The 15,084-nt window shown below is 48.4% G+C and overlaps 1 protein-coding gene across 2 annotated transcripts in view; it reads left to right on the top strand.

Moving 5' to 3' along the window:
• Positions 1 to 15,084, top strand: part of TMPRSS11E (transmembrane serine protease 11E) — a 395,553-nt gene that overhangs the window by 343,933 nt on the left and 36,536 nt on the right. For both annotated transcript variants that reach the window (XM_086961914.1, XM_086961915.1), the window contains one exon: positions 12,463 to 12,605. In XM_086961914.1, the coding sequence (XP_086818040.1) occupies positions 12,463 to 12,605 (143 nt within the window). The remainder of the gene's footprint in view (positions 1 to 12,462; positions 12,606 to 15,084) is intronic.

The raw sequence follows: 15,084 nt of genomic DNA on the forward strand, positions 1-15,084 counted from the left end.
TTGTTTTTCATAAATTTGCGGCTGGTCCGGCCGCGGAGAAGTCCCACCGTTGAACTAAGGCGGGTCCTGTGCTCGCTACTGTGGGCATGTTTAGGAGTGGAATGGGCCTCAACTTCGGAATACATTGGGAGCAACACAGTGAACTTTTGACTGGCCTCCACCCAATCGGGTTGACATTTTGACATTGTGAGGCACTGAATCCACTTGGTCATACAGGGAATGTGAGTTTAAGGCATATGGACTTCATTTACCAGAATGCTGTGCCTGCACAGGCCCACATGGGCGTTGACTTCATCAACTAATAAATGTTCCTAATCTATTTCAGTGCCTCACTGTGCTGATTGCATGCCATTGACAAAGGGCTTACGGCTTGAAACGCGTTTGGCATATTGCAAGACGGAGGAAGCGAGTGCGGCTGCCGGGGGTGGTGTGCAGTAACTGTGCCACGTGTGATGCCTCCATAGGGACACCCTTGCTTTATATATATATATATATATATATATATATATATATATATATATATATATATATATATATATATATATATATATATATATACTATGGAGTCACTATGGAGAAAGGCCTCTGTGTAGGCTGAAACGTTTCCTGTACCTGGGATTGAGGGCGACATGATGCAATAAACCGATGCCGAATCCTGAACCCACTTTGTGCCTGTGCCTTCTTCTATGGAGTTCTTCTTTATGGGAGCTGGATTTTTTGTACATATATATATATATATGTATACAGTGAAGCTTTGTCTGCCGGCCACCTACTATTACTTGTAGTTTAAATGATATATATGTGCGTCCCAAAAAATGGGTGTTATATGATATCTGCCGCTTGCTAAATCTTAGAATAATTGCAGATCGTGGGTAGGGTCTGTGAGAAGTTGGCCCGATATGCAACGTTCGCTATTCTAGCGACCGCTATGTATCGTTCCAACGACCCTTATGGTGTTTGGTTGTAAGTCAACCTATAGACCAGCTATCCTAGTAGCGTGGATACGAGCAGTCTAAGGCTAAAGACTCGAGAGGGCGTGTTAAGCCAGCTGTTTACCACACATGTACCCCTTGAACACCCAGTGAAAGGACACCACACAAGTGTTATGAAAATAAACAGTATATTTATTAAGAATCACAACAGCCCTGTACTCTTTATGAGGACAGGGTACTAAGCACAAACCAAATCTCTTTAGCAAATACTTCAAGTGCACAATTAGGAACAAGTGTCCGAGGACACGGAAAGATTAAGGTCTCGGGCGGACCCGATAAGGCAAGTCGGAAGCGAGGGACTCGGGACCCTAGAGTAAGGAGGCTATGCAGGCACCGAAATGCCGAGTTACCTAGCCACGAGGGCTGCGGCTGCACAAGTCTTACAGGCGTCGGGGTCTTCGCTGACGAGCCAGGAGCCGGAAGAAAAGGAGTTGCTGGCCGGCGACCAGTGCTGAATAGTTCGTAGAGATCCAAGCCTGGATCGGAGATTGAAGAAACCTGAAAGCAGAGGGGACCAAGTTCGTACTACTAGCCAGTAGTCAGAGGGTACCAGGAAGGCACCGGTTGGCCGTCACCTCGACCAGGTGAGTGGGCGACGCTAGGCTCTGCAGTCTCACGGACCAGGAGGCGTTGTCGGCGACCACGGCGGAGGTGCGAGCTGTCCCACGAAGGATGATGCTGTCGGCGTCGCTGGGCCCAGGATGGGGCAACAAGCCTTGGCAGTTCTCAGGGCCACGTGGTGGGCCTAAGAGGGCGTCTTGAGTGGACCAGGAGGGTCCGGGGTGCTTCTCGCAAAGATGGAAGCAAGGGCCAGTCTGGAGCAACCAGACCAGCAGTGATGATTCTCGGATGTCGTCACAGAAGGACACAAGCCAGCGGCTAGTGACCAGACAACGTGCTGAGCAGCGAGCAGAAGGGCCCCACGCAGATCGTGGAGATGCTGGGAGACTGCACTTCGGTGCTGGAGCGGCTCAGGGTCGGGGCTTCTCGGACCCCAGAGCACTCACCAGAGAGTTACCTCGATGGTCGTGCTGGTTTTAAGAGCGTGCAGGTTCTGATGATGGCCGGTCCCTCGAGGTCTCGTCGCACCCACAGATCACAGCTGAGCTGATGATGTGGGTAGAGGTCAGAGGTGCCAGGGAAGCCGGTTCTCGTCGAGCTGGGCCGTCGGATTCCTTGAGGAAGGACTTACAGCAAACCGCAGAGTTCTTAGATGGTGCCCGCTGATGCAGGGTGACTACACCTTAGTCACAAGGGAGAAATCTTGAGAAGAGTCTTGAATGTCCTTTCGTAGAAAGTAGTTCTTGAATCAAAGATGATCTAATTTGGAAGGGTCCCCGCTCCGGTCTTTATTCTAAAGAAAGGGGTGGGTACATGACTAGGTCCTGCCCTAAGGGTGGGACCAGGAAGGGGGCAGTTACACCCCTCTCCCCTGCCGGACTTTCCCCAGGCCAGGGCTGTCGCCCCTGGAACTGGTTCTAACCGGCAGATGCGTAGTGAGCACCGGGGTGCCACTCCGCAGTCACCTTCACGCAAAAGCCCTACCTACCCAGAATACACAAACCCTGTCTGGGACGGTGCGAACACCGCCCTCGACGGGAAACCCTTTGTCCAAGCGCTCCTCGCTGGAAGGACTCCCAGCAGCAGGAGGTCAGACTCGTGTCTGTGGTGGCAGCATCCATTTTGTGGAGCTGAGGCTTCAGTTAACTTTAACCGGGGTTCACGGTTACGTGCATGTCGTGTCCCTCTAGAGGGGTGGGATGCTAACCTCATCGCCAGAATTGGTGAGAGGGCAGCACCCCGATTCGTATGACACCTTACTCGACATGCCTGGATAACGCGACACCGGAGTTACCGTTATGGTACGCGTTATCATGGAACAGCCATTGGGTCTTGATTCCGCAAACTGCAACCGGGCTCGGCTCGGGCCTGAACCTAGCTCACACGAGCCCACGCACTCTGCCTTCAGGATTGTTAAGGCCTGCCATAGGAGTGACTGATAGGAACTCGGGTGTCCATTGTATGGTTAGATATAGAGCTACTATACCTAAAGCGAAGGGTGGTTACACGGCTTCGCCCCAGCTGTCGTGCAGCCAGTTGTGTCAAATTTAGGAGGCCAGCCAGGGGTGGCATAATACATGCTTCAGCCCCTGGCGGCCCTGGGTACACCTATGCCCTGCGTTACGGGGTCTGATAAGGTGGCCCAGTACCAATTGGTAAATGCACCTAGGGTACATATCGTAATTTAGAAAGAGAACAGCCAGGCTGTGGGTCTGATTAGCAGGCCCACAGCCAGAGAAAGTCGTAAACCAGTGAAACAAAAGCAAAAAATCTGGGTGATCATAGGATTGCAGACCCTACTCTCCTACATGACCCCCCCCCCAAACGTCGGAACAATAAGCTAACCTTGACCAGGTGAGTCTTCTTGTTCTAAGTGGAAATATCTGGAGAGCCCATCGGCATTGCCATGATCAGTACCAGGTCTATGTTCCACTGTAAAGTCCATCCCCTGTAGGGAAATGGACCACCTAAGCAGTTTGGGGTTTTCACCCTTCATCTGATTTAGCCACAAGAGGGGCTTATGGTCGGTCTGAATCTTGAAGTGAGTACCAAACAAGTATGGCCTCAGCTTCTTCAGGGCCCAAACGACAGCAAAGGCCTCCCTCTCAATAGCTGACCAATTCTTCTCTCTAGGGGTCAGCCTTCTGCTTATAAAAGCAATGGGCTGGTCTTGACCATCAAAATTCAGTTGAGAAAGAACAGCTCCCACACCCAACTCAGAAGCATCTGTTTGGACAATGAATGGTTTGGAGTAGTCCGGACTCTTGAGGATAGGCGCCGTGCACATGGCCTGCTTTAGGTCATCGAATGCTTTTTGACAGCTCGCTGTCCACTGAACCTTTTTTGGCATTTTCTTACTTGTCAGTTCGTTTAATGGTGTCACAATTGAACCATAGTTCCTGACAAACTTCCTATAGTAACCAGTCAGGCCCAAGAAAGCTCGAACCTGAGTCTGGGTGGTTGGAGGAGCCCAGTCCCTGATTGACTGTATCTTGCTCTCCAGTGGCTGAACCTGACCTCCACCTACAAGGTGGCCCAGGTATACAACCTGTGTCTGCCCTATCTGGCACTTGGTGGCCTTGATAGTGAGACCTGCTGCTTGCAGTGCCTCTAACGTCTTCCGCAGGTGCCCCAGGTGATCCTCCCAGGTGGAGCTAAAGACAGCAATATCGTCAAGATACGCCACACAGAAGTCATCCAGCCCAGTAAGGACTTGATTCACCAACCGTTGGAAGGTGGCAGGTGCATTTTTCAGACCAAAGGGCATCACCACGAACTGGTAATGCCCACCAGGGGTTGAAAATGCGGTTTTAGGCTTGGCGTCCTCAGCTAACCTGATTTGCCAATACCCAGCGGTCAGGTCAAACGTACTTAGGTAGTTGGCCGAAGCCAATCTATCGATAAGCTCGTCTGCCCTTGGTATTGGGTGGGCGTCAGTCTTAGTGATTGCATTGAGACCCCTGTAGTCTACGCAAAACCTCATCTCTCTCTTACCACCCTGGGTGTGAGGTTTCGGCACTAGAACTACGGGACTAGCCCAAGGGCTATCCGAGGGTTCAATGACTCCCAACTCCAACATTTTCTGCACTTCACTTTTGATGCAGTCTCTAACGTGATCAGGCTGCCTGTAGATTTTACTCTTGACTGGCAAGCTGTCACCAGTGTCAACCTCATGGGTGCACCAATCGGTCTGACTGGGTGTTAGAGAAAACATATGCCTGAACGACTGAAGAACCTGTTTACAGTCGCTCTGCTGATGTTCGGAGAGGCTGCCACAAAAGACAACACCATCTACCGAGCCATCGTCAGGATTCTGAGTGAGCAGGTCGGGGAGAGGGTCACTCTCCTCTTCCTGTCCCTCATCTAGGGCCATGAGCAAACTCATGTCCTTCCTGTCGACATATGCTTTTAGCCTGTTGACATGAAGGACCCTGTGGGGGCTCCGGGGAGTTCCCAGGTCGACCAGGTAGGTGACCTCTCCCTTTTTCTCCAGGATGGTGTAGGGCCCGGACCATTTGTCCTTGAGTGCTGCTGGGGCCACTGGCTCCAACACCCACAACTTCTGTCCGGGCTGGTAAACAGTCAAGACAGCCTTTTGGTCATGCCAAGCTTTTTGGAGTTCTTGGCTGGCCTTAAGGTTTTCAGATGCCTTTTCCATGTACTCAGCCATCCGCGAGCGGAGGCCAAGCACATAGTCCACTATGTTGGCTGCAGGCTTTTTGAGAGGTCCCTCCCATCCTTCCTTCACCAAACACAGGGGTCCCCTTACAGGATGCCCGTACAGAAGTTCAAAAGGGCTGTAGCCAACCCCCTTCTGTGGGACTTCTCTGTAGGCGAACAAGAGGCAGGGGATCAGGACGTCCCATCTACGCCGAAGCTTTTCCGGTAGTCCATGAATCATCCCTTTTAGGGTCCTGTTGAATCTCTCAACAAGCCCATTGCATTGTGGATGATAGGGTGTAGTGAACTTGTAGTTAACACCACATTCCTTCCACATAGCAGTTAAGTAGCTCGACATGAAGTTTGCACCTCTGTCGGAGACGACCTCCTTAGGGAAGCCCACTCTGGAGAACACTCCAACTAGGGCTCTTGCCACAACAGGTGCTGTAGTGGTCCTAAGGGGAATAGCTTCAGGATACCTGGTGGCATGATCCACTACCACCAGTATAAACTTGTGCCCTGATGCTGTAGGTGGTTCCATGGGACCGACGATGTCGATCCCCACCCGTTCAAAGGGCACCCCCACCACAGGCATTGGTATAAGGGGGGCCTTTGTCGTGCCACCTGACTTACCACTGGCTTGGCAAGTGACACAGGAGCGGCAAAACTCCTTGGTATCCTCGTTCATGTGAGGCCAGTGAAAGTGTGAGACAAGCCTGTCCCACGTTTTCGTCTGGCCTAAGTGACCTGCTAAGGGAATCTCGTGGGCCAAGGTAAGTAGGAAACCACGCTGAGACAAGGGTACAACCAGCCTCCTGGTCATGCCAGGCTTGGGGTCTCTTGACTCAGTGTACAGGAGTCCATCTTCCCAGTATACCTTGTGGGTACCTGTGGCGTTCCCAGCAGCCTGCTGTCTGAGGGGTTCAAGAGAAGGGCAGTCTAACTGGTCCTTCCCCAGGTCTTCCCTTGAGGGTCCCCCTGAACCCAAGAATTCAACTTGATCAAGTTCGAATTCCCTAGGCTCAGTTTCCCTCAATTCCTGTAGGTCAGCCTCCTCTGAGACTTGATCCTCGACCTGGGGCAAGGGGGAAGGCGCAGCCTTAACCCTACTGCTCTTTTTCTTGGGAGGTGTCTGGTCCGTTGTTCCAGGATCCAGCACCTGTTCAGTGGGGCATTTCCTGACCTGTGACCTAGTCACAGCGAACACATGTGCTGGCAAACCTAACATTTCCATGTGAGTCCGGTGCTCCACTTCTGACCATTGTGACGACTCCAAATCATTGCCCAACAAACAATCCACTGGGAGGTCTGGACTAACTACAACCTTCTTGTGGCCAGTTACCCCTCCCCAGGAGAAAGCTACAATTGCCATACTGTGATTGGTAGTGACATTGCTTGCATTGGTCACCAGGAATTCTGTACCTGGCATGATCTGTCCAGGGTCCACAAAGTTAGGCGTCACCATGGTGACGCTGGCACAAGTGTCCCTATAGGCCTGAGCCATCTTTCCATTTATGAAAGGCGTCTGTCGGTATTTGCCCAAAGTATTGGGGCTTACGTCAGGGGATACGTCTGCGTCCCCTGTACTGACAAGGACAGCCTGAGTGAGTGTGCCAACTAAGTTGTCACGCCCCTCAGAACCCAGGGTTAACCCTACTAAACCCTTGGGAGGCGCACTACCACTGCTGACTGTACTAGGGGGCACAGGTGCCTTAGGGGCTGCAGTGGCAGGAGTCTGCCCTCCTCCTTTCTTGGTGCACTCACTAAACCAGTGAGACTTACTTTTACAGTACTGGCACCATCTTTTGGATTGGCCTTCTTTCTTCTTTTGGGGAGCCTGACCCCCACCCTCTTTGGGTTGTTGGGGACCTGTCGAAGACTTCTGGTCATTTTGTTCCCCTTTAGAATCTTTTCCCTTCTGGTCTGCTTTCTTCTGACCACCTTGATTCTGGCCCTGGTTCTGCTTAACTCTTGTACGAACCCATCTGTCTGCCTTCTTTCCCAATTCTTGGGGAGAGGTCAGATCCGAGTCGACAAGATGCGGATGCAACAACTGGTTCTGACAATTGTTTAAAATTTGTTCTCTCATCATCAAATTATACAATCCTTGATAATCAGTAACCTTACTGCCCAGCAACCAGCCCTCAAAAGCCTTAGTGGCACAATCGACGAAATCAGACCAATCTTGAGACTGCGTTTTCTGGGTATCCCTGAACAGCACCCTGTACTGCTCAGTGGTTAGGCCGAACCCTTCAACGAGTGTATTTTTCAAGATTTGGTAATTGTTAGCATCCTCCACCCTTGTGGTGAGGAGCTTGTCTCTTCCTTTTCCTTCAAAGGAGAGCCACAAGATAGCTGCCCACTGACTCTGGGGAACACCCTGCACAGTGCAGGCCCTCTCCAAAGCAGTAATCCATTTGTGGATGTCGTCCCCTTGTTTAAAGGGGGGCACTATCTTACCAAGGTGTTTCGTATCGAAACTCTTTTCCCTATTACTAGGTACATTGCTGCCACCAGTGGGGACTACCCCACTTAACTGTTGCTCTCTAGCAAAGGCAAGCCTTTCTTTGGCCAGGGCAAGTTCTTCCCTTTCGATCCTCAGATTAGCTGCCCTTTCCTTAGCTTCGTACACTCTCCTCTGAGGGGACGTCATCCCTCTCTGAGAAGAGTTGTGAGAGCCATTGGTTCGAAGGGATCCGCCCGAGTCTCTTGACAGAGATCGGGCTCGTCCATTCCCAATGTTAAGCTGACCTGATAGTGGCCCCAGGGGTCCCCCAGTACCGCTATCATGTTTGCTTAAGTTGGACCTGCTTAGTCTGACGACTTTTACCTGTCCCTTATCTGCCTCATCCCCAGAGAGATCCTCATCCTCATCCTCCTCCACATCCTCGTTCTCAGTTGCGAGGTGAATGAGGTCAGGATCGTCTCGGGTTCCCTCGAGGGGAGGCATGTCTCCTTCTGGATTAGAAGAGCTACGAAGTTTCTCAGCTCTCCTGGCATCATAAGTCTCCAAGAGACCAATCAGAAAGGACGTAGTGGGGTTAGACCCCTGCTGAATCTTCCTGGAGTGACACAGTCGTCTTAACTCCTTGAAGCTCAGCACAGTATATCCTGAAGGGATGACCTGTGGAGGGTCAACTGACACAAGGGGAGACCCAGAGTTTCCTCCTTTGTCCGACATACTGGTTCTAGTGTGGTGTAAGTGATGCACCTACCTACACTACGTGTTTACCTACTGTACCCTTGCTAAGAGTTGTAGCCAAGGTGTGCTAAGCCTTGAGGAGCTACAACAGCTGGTTCAGTAGAACTCAGAGTATTCTAAGCTTTTAGTTATATGTACTAACAGTACTTTGTGCGATCTTTCAACAAGATATTCTTAGGATACGTGTGGTAAAACAACAGCAAGCTCAAATCCCAACCGCTGCTCACCAATGTGAGAAGTTGGCCCGATATGCAACGTTCGCTATTCTAGCGACCGCTATGTATCGTTCCAACGACCCTTATGGTGTTTGGTTGTAAGTCAACCTATAGAGCAGCTATCCTAGTAGCGTGGATACGAGCAGTCTAAGGCTAAAGACTCGAGAGGGCGTGTTAAGCCAGCTGTTTACCACACATGTACCCCTTGAACACCCAGTGAAAGGACACCACACAAGTGTTATGAAAATAAACAGTATATTTATTAAGAATCACAACAGCCCTGTACTCTTTATGAGGACAGGGTACTAAGCACAAACCAAATCTCTTTAGCAAATACTTCAAGTGCACAATTAGGAACAAGTGTCCGAGGACACGGAAAGATTAAGGTCTCGGGCGGACCCGATAAGGCAAGTCGGAAGCGAGGGACTCGGGACCCTAGAGTAAGGAGGCTATGCAGGCACCGAAATGCCGAGTTACCTAGCCACGAGGGCTGCGGCTGCACAAGTCTTACAGGCGTCGGGGTCTTCGCTGACGAGCCAGGAGCCGGAAGAAAAGGAGTTGCTGGCCGGCGACCAGTGCTGAATAGTTCGTAGAGATCCAAGCCTGGATCGGAGATTGAAGAAACCTGAAAGCAGAGGGGACCAAGTTCGTACTACTAGCCAGTAGTCAGAGGGTACCAGGAAGGCACCGGTTGGCCGTCACCTCGACCAGGTGAGTGGGCGACGCTAGGCTCTGCAGTCTCACGGACCAGGAGGCGTTGTCGGCGACCACGGCGGAGGTGCGAGCTGTCCCACGAAGGATGATGCTGTCGGCGTCGCTGGGCCCAGGATGGGGCAACAAGCCTTGGCAGTTCTCAGGGCCACGTGGTGGGCCTAAGAGGGCGTCTTGAGTGGACCAGGAGGGTCCGGGGTGCTTCTCGCAAAGATGGAAGCAAGGGCCAGTCTGGAGCAACCAGACCAGCAGTGATGATTCTCGGATGTCGTCACAGAAGGACACAAGCCAGCGGCTAGTGACCAGACAACGTGCTGAGCAGCGAGCAGAAGGGCCCCACGCAGATCGTGGAGATGCTGGGAGACTGCACTTCGGTGCTGGAGCGGCTCAGGGTCGGGGCTTCTCGGACCCCAGAGCACTCACCAGAGAGTTACCTCGATGGTCGTGCTGGTTTTAAGAGCGTGCAGGTTCTGATGATGGCCGGTCCCTCGAGGTCTCGTCGCACCCACAGATCACAGCTGAGCTGATGATGTGGGTAGAGGTCAGAGGTGCCAGGGAAGCCGGTTCTCGTCGAGCTGGGCCGTCGGATTCCTTGAGGAAGGACTTACAGCAAACCGCAGAGTTCTTAGTTGGTGCCCGCTGATGCAGGGTGACTACTCCTTAGTCACAAGGGAGAAATCTTGAGAAGAGTCTTGAATGTCCTTTCGTAGAAAGTAGTTCTTGAATCAAAGATGATCTAATTTGGAAGGGTCCCCGCTCCGGTCTTTATTCTAAAGAAAGGGGTGGGTACATGACTAGGTCCTGCCCTAAGGGTGGGACCAGGAAGGGGGCAGTTACACCCCTCTCCCCTGCCGGACTTTCCCCAGGCCAGGGCTGTCGCCCCTGGAACTGGTTCTAACCGGCAGATGCGTAGTGAGCACCGGGGTGCCACTCCGCAGTCACCTTCACGCAAAAGCCCTACCTACCCAGAATACACAAACCCTTTCTGGGACGGTGCGAACACCGCCCTCGACGGGAAACCCTTTGTCCAAGCGCTCCTCGCTGGAAGGACTCCCAGCAGCAGGAGGTCAGACTCGTGTCTGTGGTGGCAGCATCCATTTTGTGGAGCTGAGGCTTCAGTTAACTTTAACCGGGGTTCACGGTTACGTGCATGTCGTGTCCCTCTAGAGGGGTGGGATGCTAACCTCATCGCCAGAATTGGTGAGAGGGCAGCACCCCGATTCGTATGACACCTTACTCGACATGCCTGGATAACGCGACACCGGAGTTACCGTTATGGTACGCGTTATCATGGAACAGCCATTGGGTCTTGATTCCGCAAACTGCAACCGGGCTCGGCTCGGGCCTGAACCTAGCTCACACGAGCCCACGCACTCTGCCTTCAGGATTGTTAAGGCCTGCCATAGGAGTGACTGATAGGAACTCGGTGTCCATTGTATGGTTAGATATAGAGCTACTATACCTAAAGCGAAGGGTGGTTACAGGGCTTCGCCCCAGCTGTCGTGCAGCCAGTTGTGTCAAATTTAGGAGGCCAGCCAGGGGTGGCATAATACATGCTTCAGCCCCTGGCGGCCCTGGGTACACCTATGCCCTGCGTTACGGGGTCTGATAAGGTGGCCCAGTACCAATTGGTAAATGCACCTAGGGTACATATCGTAATTTAGAAAGAGAACAGCCAGGCTGTGGGTCTGATTAGCAGGCCCACAGCCAGAGAAAGTCGTAAACCAGTGAAACAAAAGCAAAAAATCTGGGTGATCATAGGATTGCAGACCCTACTCTCCTACAGGGTCTTGTTGCTAAAAGGCACAATTGTTGTTGTGGTCTCTCAGCAAAATCTTTTGTTTTTCCAAGAATACATTCCCAAAGAAGTTATTCTTGAAAACAAAACAATCGATGACCCCGGCAATCGAGGAGATTTCTCTCCCTCTCTGGAGGAAGGGTCTAATGAGACACAGCAAGGGAAATTTTGTGACGATCACCTCACACTATGATCTGATGGCCCTGTGGTGGACAGGCCATCAGGTCAAAGCCAGCAGAGCTTTGCCATCGGAGACCTAGCACTTCCCTTGACTATAAACATAAACGGAGATCTGTAAGTTTCGAGTGGGGTGAGTGCTGTCAATTTATAGTGGAGCTCCAGTACCGCCAGCCTCTAAATGACTCCCTAAACCCCTTGCATTCCAGATACTTTGGGGGTGTTGTGACCCCAAGAGTTGGTCCTGGTCCTGGTGACAGGCTTACCTAGTTAATGTCTGCAATATTTTCATTGTTAGGGAACAGCCATCAAGGGCTTTTAGGGTGTAACACTCTCAGTATTTTGTAATTTCTTCACAGTGGTATTATTTTTCTACTGGGATTGTCATATTCCCAATTATGCATTGAAGAGATTAACTGAAGTTGGATTGTAGTACCTTATGGTTTGTAGTAAATTTTGATAGAATTCCCAGTAATTATTCACCTTACAGGTATAATTGGGATTCGTTTGCGATCTTGATGAATTTTATTTCATTTTACACCCAAAACATCATTGGCTTAACCAACTGGTGTTAAGCAGTGGCCTTTATCAAGGCTTATCGTCACTCACTATGTGGTCTCTAGTAAAATATCCTCTGTGTCATTGTCATGGGCATCCTGTGTTTCAACCCTGCTCCGTATTTCTTTCCTGGATGATCATACACTCCAGGACAGACTGAGGCCAGATCTCAGAATGCTCATGAAGATTGTCTTTCTTGCCTTCATCCGATACGTGTTTTATTGCTTTGTGTAGAATTAGGATGTTTAGTTTATCCATAAACCCTTGTTAGTATTTTTTGTTTTGTGTACTTAAGCATAATAGAGCCCTAATATTTTCATCGTTATGCCCTTGGAGATGGATTCTGTTTCAATATATTGGTGTGGCAGTAATAGTCCCTTCAGTGAACCTAATTTCATACATGGACAAAGTTATCACAGCTTCACCGTCCTCAACTGACCCAAAATGTATAATTTTAGTTTCTCAAAGGCTTTGATATATGTACAAAATCTATTATGATAATCTTGTACTTTGTCATAATGAGAACCATGCTCCCACAACCAGAAGCCAAACAATGACCTCCATTGTCAACTGTTTCTTTATGTTTAGGTGACATTGTTCCCATGCTGCAGCAAGGTAAAGTTAAAATAATTCCAACTGAAGAATGCATGAGCTCAGCAGAGTATAAAAACCGGATAACACCATCAATGTTATGTGCTGGATATATGAATGGATCAGTTGACACATGCCAGGTAAGTCGGATTAATCACCAAAACAATTAACAATGTATGTTTGAAGGAATTAATCAGCCACTTTTCTATCCATCGAAATAACTGTTAGACGAAGGCAAGCACTTTGTCAGTGGACTGAGAGCCTTCAAATACACATAGCTTAGAAGTGTCAGAAAACTTTGGATGAGATTTAAAGGGAGTAGAAACAGAGGCTCTATCAGAAAAAACACAGAAAATGTATGAATCACCCTATTTGGAATTTCCTCGATGGCAGATGTCCCACTAGCTGAAACCTCTCTGTCTCGTCCATGATACCCGCATTGGCTTGAAGATGTCTCTGGTGAACATGGTGGCTGTTCGGTCACCTCTTGGACAGTTTCAGGTAGGGGTATAATGCAATCATATTCAGTTTTAAGTACTCTGCTACCAGAATACTGCAAAGCTAAGTATAATTAGATTAGTATAGATTTTCCATTCTTGGTCTGATATATATATATATATATATATATATATATATATATATATATATATATATATATATATATATTTTTTTTTTGTTATACAAAGACCCTCGATTTGGAAGTGCACACAAGCCGGATTAGTGTGGGCAAACAGACATTGCATCCTTCGGAAATAATTTACTTGCCTTACGCGTTTCTGAGTATTTGAACTCCTTGTTCACAGGCATTGCATTGCATCAGCGCAGATTTCACAGAAAAACCACTTACTCCAGTCTCTTGGTTTTTTTATATCAGCTTTTTAATTGGCAGCAGGTTATTTCAATTTACACTGCACGCTGGGAGTTGTAGTGTTAAGTTATTTTCGTCCTCTTAAACCTTGGAGTGTTTCTTCTGGATTCGTTTCAATAATCATTTTCTGTGCTTTCATACAAAATATCATTGCTATTTACTGCCATTAGTGGGCCTCCGGGAAATGAAATGTCACTTTTTCTCCTTTCATCCGGTTTCCATTTGGAGACTTGAAGCAGTTCTGTGTCTCCCTGGCCCCCTCCTTTGGGACGGTGCGAGGACAAATCGAGGGTCTTTGTATAACAAAATTATTTACGGCAATCCAGCCGTGGAGGTTGCACCGTCCCAAAGGAGGGGGCCAGGGAGACACAGAACTGCTTCAAGTCTCCAAATGGAAACCGGATGAAAGGAGAAAAAGTGACATTTCATTTCCCGGAGGCCCACTAATGGCAGTAAATAGCAATGATATTTTGTATGAAAGCACAGAAAATGATTATTGAAACGAATCCAGAAGAAACACTCCAAGGTTTAAGAGGACGAAAATAACTTAACACTACAACTCCCAGCGTGCAGTGTAAATTGAAATAACCTGCTGCCAATTAAAAAGCTGATATAAAAAAACCAAGAGACTGGAGTAAGTGGTTTTTCTGTGAAATCTGCGCTGATGCAATGCAATGCCTGTGAACAAGGAGTTCAAATACTCAGAAACGCGTAAGGCAAGTAAATTATTTCCGAAGGATGCAATGTCTGTTTGCCCACACTAATCCGGCTTGTGTGCACTTCCAAATCGAGGGTCTTTGTATAACAAAAATATATATATATATATATATATATATATATATATATATATATATATATATATATATATATATATATATATATATATATATATATATATATACATACATATATATATATATATATATATACATACATACATATATATATATATATACATATACATACACACACACATATGTTGATAATATATATATCTCCACATGGTACATAGATGTGGAGTTAAGAATAGCTAATCTATACTTTCTTTCATATATACTTACTTTCACAATATTTTGGAAGTGAATATAATGTCAATGGTATAATTGTAGCATAATGTTTTTGTGTTCACTATTGTGGCAACAGCGCTCAGGTATGCATTGGCAGCTGGTAATTTTACCAGGGAGGGGCACCACAAATTCATACATACACACTCACTCACACCTATGCATTACCTCTATATATAGGACCTCCTCGTCCCAGTCATTACATTATGAGGCGACCCGCCTCCCGACAGGCACTCTAATACGCAAGCATTTTTTTTTTTAATTGAATAAAGGCCCCTCTAACCAGCCTCCATGCCTGCTTGTTTTTTTTCCTGTCCAGAGACAACCCCCTAGTTTTCTGTTCTATCTTAGAAGGGATTGCATGATTTTAACAGTCTTGTTACGCTTATTTGCCACAATACACCTACAGAGTATTTTTTAGTGTGCTCCCTGCACCTCCCGTGGCCATTCTCCCCATGAATGTGTTTGGCTGGGGAGGGGTGCATTAACTGCAGTCCTCGGGGGGGGTCAAGTGCTGAGTAGTCAGTCAGTCATTAAAACTTTATTCGGGTTATTACAACCATAAAAGTATACACAATACATTTATAAAACTTTATAAAAACACAAAATATATAAAATTTGTAAAATTGCAAATCAGTCCTTTCCGGGAGGAAACCCCAGTAACTTTGTTATTAATCAGTATCCTCC

The sequence above is a fragment of the Lissotriton vulgaris genome, chromosome 3_1 (genome assembly GCF_964263255.1).
Source record: "Lissotriton vulgaris chromosome 3_1, aLisVul1.2, whole genome shotgun sequence".
Taxonomy (NCBI): Eukaryota; Metazoa; Chordata; class Amphibia; order Caudata; family Salamandridae; genus Lissotriton; species Lissotriton vulgaris.